Source organism: Dasypus novemcinctus, chromosome X, assembly GCF_030445035.2.
Source record: "Dasypus novemcinctus isolate mDasNov1 chromosome X, mDasNov1.1.hap2, whole genome shotgun sequence".
Taxonomy (NCBI): Eukaryota; Metazoa; Chordata; class Mammalia; order Cingulata; family Dasypodidae; genus Dasypus; species Dasypus novemcinctus.
The window spans coordinates 68,842,565-68,850,245 of record NC_080704.1 but is presented as its reverse complement, the minus strand read 5'-3'; the positions used below and the strand labels follow the sequence as shown (position 1 = coordinate 68,850,245).

The 7,681-nt window shown below is 46.1% G+C and overlaps 1 protein-coding gene across 2 annotated transcripts; it reads right to left on the bottom strand.

Annotated features, from left to right (window-relative positions):
- Window positions 1-960: 960 nt before the first annotated feature.
- Window positions 961-7,302, bottom strand: ASB12 (ankyrin repeat and SOCS box containing 12). 2 transcript variants are annotated; one of them, XM_004457801.2, is made up of 3 exons: window positions 7,141-7,302; window positions 1,650-2,499; window positions 961-1,236 (listed from the first exon to the last, which is right to left on the bottom strand). In XM_004457801.2, the coding sequence occupies exons 2-3, from the start codon at window positions 2,473-2,475 to the stop codon at window positions 1,103-1,105; spliced, it is 960 nt and encodes a 319-aa protein (XP_004457858.1). In that variant the 5' UTR covers window positions 2,476-2,499; window positions 7,141-7,302; the 3' UTR covers window positions 961-1,102. The 2 variants fall into 2 exon arrangements, with proteins under 2 accessions (XP_004457858.1, XP_058147696.1); XM_058291713.1 differs by lacking the exon at window positions 7,141-7,302 and adding an exon at window positions 2,939-3,026.
- Window positions 7,303-7,681: the final 379 nt, after the last annotated feature.

Here is a 7,681-nt window from a genome sequence, read left to right as displayed (position 1 = left end):
ACACCCATCCGAAAAAAAAACAGTGGGCATCACCACCAGAAAATGCTTAAGAATGGGGAATGAGCAAACGAAAGGGGGAAATGCAAGTATGGACTAAAATAGACTTATTATTCTAGTAATGGAAGAATTTGTAAAATTGATGTAAAGACAGTGGTCACCAGAGGTTTTGAAAGAAGGGAGAGGGGAGAATAGGTGTAACATGGGGCATTTTTGGGACAGGGGAATTGTTCTGCATGACCTTGGATATAAGCCATTATACATTTTGTCAAAACCTATGAAATTGTGCAGTGCAAAGTGTAAACCATAATGTAAACTATAGGTTGTGCTTATTAGTAATGTTTCAATATTTGTTCATCAATTATAATAAATGTACCACACTAATGAAAGATGTTGTTAATGGGGGAAAGTGTGAGAGGGGAAGGGGTTGGGATATATGGGAATCCTCTACATTTTTGATGTAACATTTATGTAATCTAAATCTCCTTTAAAAATAAAGAGGAAAAAAAAAAGAAAAAATATTCAGTAGTTTGTTTTGTTTTCCCCATTAAACTGGACTCATGGGAGTGTAGCCTATAATTCAAGGTGAATGAATGGGGTTTCCTGAACCACTTAACTCAAAGCAACAGGGATTGGAGGACAGTCCATGAAAATATGTCTTATAGTAGCCAGAGAAGTGAGAGGGTGTACAGAGCTGGGCAAACTGATGCTGGCTTTCATCGATTTGGATTCTTCAGGACCTTCCTTCTGGGGCAAGCCAGATCCAAAGTCTCTAGAAGATCTTGGCTGGGGAAGTGTGGGATACTGGGTTAGTTTTTATTTTCTTCTTTTTTTTCCTTTTCAGTGGCAAGGACTCTATGTAGTTGCCAGACCATTACCATCCTTTTTCTTGGCCAACCAAATTCCTTCCACCATCAAACTGCCCCTGCCCACCCCCTCCGCCCCAACACAGCAGCCACCAGGTTATATTTGTCAAGGATTTTATTGTGGAGGATAATACAAGAGAGCAGCTCCAGATGAGTGGGTGGAGCTGTAGTGCCCTCCAGCTACCTGGGTCTTCAGATGGTTTTTGGATGTATCTTGAGTTCCTGGGCAGACTGAAAGATTACATTTGGTGTTTGAGGTAGCTGATCAACATGGGGGGAATATCCAGTTGGTCGATGGCTTGTGGCTGGCCAGCCTGGCGTAGGGCTCTGCGGATAACTAAACGGGCCTGTGAGAGTAGTGACTGTGGGGTGGCTATGACAAGGAAAAACAGGTCATAAGGAACAATTCTCAGCAAAGGCTCCTATGCAAACCTACTTCCACCTTGCCCTGGTTACTGCAGTCCTGACTGCCCCCAGTGCATGATGCCAATGGGAATACAACAAGGCCTAGAGAGAAGACTTGTTCAAGGTCTCACAGCAGTCATTGGCAGAGCCAGGGCCAGAAACTGTGCTAGTGCTACCCCCCACCTAATCTTAGTAACCCCTGAATAATACTATGAAACCATCTTTAGCAAGGAATCTGTATCTTCTCTCTCCATTAGGGCACCAGGAGAGGAAGGAAGATTGTGTTTTTTCCAAGTAATCCAAAGATTGACTTGGGTGTTACTGGGGGCCCTAGGATCTTCAAGCCAGGAGGCTTGTAAGGCTGAACTGCTTGCCACTTACCTCGGGCCTGTAACAGCAGTGTAACACCTTTATCATCTTGTGAGATCAGGTCCAAGGAGAGAGTTGGAAGGTAGATGTTTGCACCAAAATCAATTAACAGCTGGATGTATTCTGACTCACAATTATGGTGGAGACAGATTTCAAGGAGAGTGCGGGGCCTTGGGACACGAGCCAATAGGTGCTGGTCAGTGCAGTTGTAATTGGGATCTGCCCCATGGAGCAAAAGCAAGCGGAAACAGTCAAGGTGCCCATAGACTGCGGCCAAATAGAGGGGGCCAGAGCATGAAGCTATGTTTGATGCCCAGACTGGTAGTTTGGCCTTGACATTAGCCTCTGCACCATGACCTAGCAGCTCCTGCAGGATAGCAATGGCTCCATCACGGGCAGCTGTGAGCACAGGAGAACAGTTGTTGTAGATGCTACCACCAGGACAGGCACCAGCTTCCAAAAGCACACGCACACAGTCTAGATGGCCATGGCTGACAGCAGTGAAAAGTGGTGTCTGTGCCTTGACATCCAAGCTGTCGACATCAGCACCATGTGCCAGGAGGACCTGCAAACAGCTAAGGTGGCCATAAGAAGCAGCCAAGCGCAAGGGTGTCCCAGGAACACCCCAGCCACTTCTACTGTTGATGAAACGTTTATAACGCTCCTGACGCAAAAGCTGGTCCAGGGTATAGGAATCATTGTCATACACTGCTTGATTGAGAGCCTGCTTCTCCCCCATGTCGGTGTCCTCCTCCTCCTTGTCAGGCTGCAGGAGAGAGAAGATCTTGGTGATGTCCATGAGGTTCATCTTGGCTGACTGGAGCAGGACTATTCTCATTATGAGCAGGAGTATATGCCAGATCTGTGGGTGAAAAAAATGAGAGGGGGGCGTTTGTAGCTCAGTGGTTGAGCACCTGCTTCCCACATACAAGGTCCAGGGATCAATCCCTGATACCTACTAAAAAAAAAAAAGAGAAAGAGACAGAAAAAGAGAGAGGCTGAGGGTCCCCATCAAAAGCCTCAACACCAGCCTCTCCTCTCCTCAAGCCATTTTTCCCCTGTCCTTCAACATCAGGCTGCTCACCCATAGGCTCCCTGCCTCTTGTTACTACTGCCTTATTTTAGGCACCAGGAACAGCTGCCAAAACAGGTCTAGCCATTTCACACCTTGGTGGCATTGCCTATGCTGTTCTTCCTGTCTTTCAAACTCCTATTTCTGGGAAGCCTTCCCTAATCTCCTCCTCCCACAGCTAAGGGATTGCAAAGGATTGCATCCAGAGTTTAGCTATGAATTTTCATACCACAGTTACACTTATCTGTGCTCCACTCATGTGTGAATTCCAGGGCAAGGACCCTGTGTCCATCTTGTGTTTCTCCACCACCAGTAGAGCCTACACCATAGCTGGGAATTTGGTGGATGCATCTTCTTTGATTCAGAAGGTGTGAACTAATGAGGTGGCTCTGGCCTGTCAGTTACCAGGCCAATAGAACAGTACTTTGTGGTGTCAAGCAGTCCTCCCTGAACATTCTGAGATCAGTGTCATGGGGCAGGCCCTCAACTCCATCTCTCAGCTTTTTTAAGTTCAACCACTTTATTGCCCTTCATGATGTGACCAAATCTCCCTCTCCCAAATCTTCTGTGAACCCCCCCTCATACTCAGACCCCATGCTTCAGCCAACAGAGATGTTCAGAAAATGGATGGTGAATGACATTTACTGATTAAATACAGAAGTGGCATTACAGAATATACACTTCAAGTAAAATGAAGGCAAAGAGATGGTAGAACGCAGTTGAGGTTTCTAGGCATGTCCTCCTCTGGTGACAATTAATTTCTCTTCCAGGACCATCTTAATCCAGGAATCCCTTTGACTGGCAACAGCTCCTCAGAAACACTGCTTCCTTATTCCTCTGCCTTTCCCCATTCTCTCTCTCCAACCCAGCCTGGAGCCTTGCTTCAACCCTCAACTCTTCTCTCTCCACTGCACTCAGGTGCTACAAAATCACCTATGGGCCCAATGACTGATTCAACCTAACCCCCTGGCCTTACCAGTTCTGTTTCTACTGCTCAAAAGTCAAGACTACCCACCTCAGTTTGTAAAGTCATTAGGGTAAACTGGTGGGTGTTTCAGAGCTTGAGTCTCCTTACTCTCCCATACCCTGCAGCCCTGGTCTCAGTGCCACACACCTTCTTTTATTCACTCTCCATCCCCACCCCTCTTTGTCAGCTGTGAGGTGTGTGGGTGGGGTCACTCTCAACTTTAGGCCCCCTCATCCCCAGCATCAGCTCCATATTTGGTCTTATTATTTGTTCATTCTTGGAGTGCAGTGGGAAGAACAGGATTTTAGGGATCAGGGAGACATAGGTTTGCAACTCAGCACCCACATTTTCTAGTTGAGTGACTTTGGGCAAGTGTTTTCTCTTCTTTGGGATTCAGTTTCCTTATCGGTAAGACAAAAGTGATAATCCCTGCCTCACAGGGATATTAGAAGGTTGACAGCTGCCATATATATAAGATCATCAAAAGTGAGCTTCTTCTCTCTGCACCTTCAACCTTTTCACTGGTTCCTTCACCTCAACCATCTTAGAAAACAAAACAAAAAACTTCTATGGTCCTTTATCCCATTCTAGATACCTTTCTCTCCATCTCTCTCGTCTTGACTAAATTTATCCAAAGAGCTGTGTACCATCTACTTCCCTACTTCTCTACCCATGGCTAAATCCAAGGAATGTTCCTCAGCTCTTGCTTTCCCTGACTTTTCTGAAACATCTTTCCTCATTCACTACTCTCTCCTAGAAAATCCTCCCTTAGCTTCCTGGCAAGCACACTCTCCTGATTTTTCTCCCCTCTGTTCTCCCTTGAAATGTTGGTGGTCCCCTTGTTTTTTCCTTCATCCTCTTTTCTTCAGTCCCAGAACTTCAGATCTTACATTTATTACGATCATTCAAGCCTATTACTCCAAGACCCAAGCCCTGTCTTCAACTCAGTTATATATCCACTGAGTTTCTTCAGGTATTTCAAAGTCAGCAGTATCACTCCACCACTACCAACTCCACCAAATTTGGTTCCTCACCCCATTCCTCACCATCTACCAACCTAACCAAATTAAAAACCCAAAACTCACCTTAATCCTCTTACCTCTTTGTCCTACTCCCTTACAATTGGCCAATTCCTGTGGACCTCCTAGAAACCTCTCCAGATTATCCCCCTTAGGCCCATCCCCACTGCTAGTACTTTATGGAGGTTCCCATCATATTTTGCTTCAACTCTTGCAGTAGTCTCCTACTTGATTTCCTTTTTCAATCTTTTCTCCATGTTGTGGCTACAGTGTTTAAAATTACAAATCTGGTCTGTGTCAATCCCTTAGTGGCTCCCCCTTTCTTTCAGGGTGGGGCCCAACTCACAGGTCCTTTGGAAACAGATCTGGCCAAGCTATCCAGCCTCACTTCCTATGACTCTTCTACTTGTACTATAAGATCCAGCCATGAGAGAAGAGAAATGGTGGTACTCTGTATGCATCATTTCCTTCTGCCACATGCAGTTCCTTCAGAGTCATGCTTTCCTAGCACTAAAGCATAGTAACACCACTTGTGTGTATGTTTTGTCTCCACTGCAGATGGAGAGGCCCCATGTAGTAGTTGTAAAAACAAGAGTTTGGAGTTCTGCTTCAATCCTAACTGCACCACTTGGTAGCTGTGTGAGATAGAGAAGTCACTTAATTTCTCTCTACCCATTTATTCATGTGTAAAGATAGGTTAATAATAAATAACTGCTTCAGAGGTTTTTGGTTAGGATTAAATGAGTTAAGTGCCTGAATATAGCACTCCATAAATAACTATTTTTACATTGATGATTATTCTGTTTTAGGTCTCCAATCTTTACAACTATTGCTCCCCTATCTAGAGAAAGTCCTAGAAACTCAGAGCTGAAAACGACCTTGTAGATCATTTAGTTTCCTCAATTTAGAGATGGGAAAGCCGAGGTTTAGAGGAGAGAGGGACTTTCCTAAGATCACACAGCTGTTATTGCTAAGGCTGACCAAGGGATGTTAGGTTACCCCAGCAACCCAGTCAGTTGTCCAATTAACAAGAATACACCTATAACTGTATGTTTTTCAAAACTATTTCACATAGTGGGATAGGTAATATCCCTATTTGGCAGATGGAGGAAACAGGCTTAGAGAGGGTAAGGGACTTGTCAATGCCTTACAGCAAGGTAAAAGGAGAACTGGAAATAGAATCTAGCTTTTCCTACTTCTCACCCTGTTCATTCTATTGCCACAGGAATCCCAAATAAAACCCCATCCTCCTTGCCTCAAAAAAAGTCACACTGCAGCTCCCAGAGGCCTCAGCTTTGAGTGTCATGCTGAACTTCAAGAGCTTCAATCATAGAAAGTTCCTTTTCACATCATTTCTTCTGACAGTCAGTAGAAATCCTTTCTGTTTTATTTTTGGGGGCAGGGTGTGGGAGATGAGGGGGCAGGAAAGGGGGGGTGGAGGCAAAGGCTGTAGCTTTTACCAAGGTCACGCAATGAGCCCACAGCAGGACTCATATAATGAGACTCCAGAGGGAGATTGAGCCATGGTTCCCAGCTGGTTAAAGCACTTGAGCAGATTGAGCCTCCTTTAGATAAGTTTCCTGGGTAAGAAAATGGAGCCAGTCTATTGTCTAACCTCATACTTCTATGATCAAAGAGTTATTTATTACATGCCCAGGAGAGCAAGGATCCCCTGCCCCCATCCCCATAATGCAGGAGTTTTAATCTTTTTAGTGTCATTGGCTGCTGGTGAGGAACAAAATATTTCAAGATTTCTGCCACAACTGTAATATGACACGAAATGTCTGTGATTTTGTCTGGTGATCAAGTTATACGAACTGGTAATACTACTTCCATTTGCAGCCTGCATTCCCCCTTGAAGGAAATAGTAAATATCAGTTCGAGGTTTTGGGGGCAAAGAAGTAATTGTTTACCCCATCCAAGTTACCTGACCCCTTGAATTCTTTCCGTCTAAGGCACTCTTAGAGATCTGTGGATTTAGGATAAGAACTCCTACCCGAGAGTGACTTGTTTCAGTGCACTGTAGAACATTCCTCCAGGCATTAGTAGACTATTTTTAAGCCTCACCTCCCCCTCCCACCTCGGGAGCTCTTCTACTATATGCCCATACTATTGCAAATCCCGCCCCCCCCCCCCAGACACACAAACATCACACAGAGACACAAAAGGAAACCTTCGCCTTCCACTGTAATTACAATTCCCCTCGAGAAGTAGATTTGTTTAGACACTCGAGACAAATATCACAGAAAGTCTGCACCATGTTCCTCTTGCCCTCTGCCGGTGGGTTTCCCCACCGATCTCCTCAGTTCGTCTATATCCCAGACCCAGCACAAACAGCCTGCAGAGGGTAGCAGCCACAAGTTCCCTAGTCTGCAGCCTCAAGGATGGAGCGCGGCCTGTTCACTCTCCTCTCTCAGCGTCAGATTCCAGGCTCCAGGTACTCACAGGGCTTCAGCCCGAGGCCACGCTGCCCGCGGGCGCAGCCCCGCCCGTCTGCGAAGCTCTCCTTCCCAAGTGATCTCTCCACGGAGTCGCCACTACCCAGGGCCTAAGCAGGCGACCCTTGGGTTCCCACTGCTAACAACGCCGTGGAAAAGCTAGGCTTCGGTCCCTGGATGGACTTGGTCCAGGAGGCTAATTTTAGGATACCCTTCCCTCCACGGCTCCCCCTCTCCCAGGCAGTGTTATCTTACCAGTGCCATTCTGGGACTGATCCCAGCAAGAGGATGAGAGTCACCGCGGGCAAGTCCAGGAACAAGTGACTGACAGATAGACAGGTGTCTGATGAAGTTTGGGCTCCAGCTCCCAGTGTGCCCCTGCCCACCCCTCCCCACCATTCATCCCTGAGCTGAGGGTGTTCCCACCCCTCCAATGAGGGGCCTGGGAAATCCCAGCCTCTCATAGCACACCTTCCTCTGAGCTGGAACCTCTTTTTTTTTCCTTTAACTTAATGTCTCTGGATTTTCTTTCTCCTTTCTTGAGGGCC

Coding starts and splice junctions, on each gene's coding strand:
- ASB12 (XM_058291713.1), bottom strand. CDS start 3,001: ATGGACACAGGGTCCTTGCCCTGGAATTCACACATGAGTGGAGCACAG. Junction 2,500..2,938: donor CACAGATAAGTGTAACTGTG/GTATGAAAATTC, acceptor TTTCACCCACAG/ATCTGGCATATACTCCTGCT. Junction 1,237..1,649: donor ACTGCTGTTACAGGCCCGAG/GTAAGTGGCAAG, acceptor TCCTTGTCATAG/CCACCCCACAGTCACTACTC.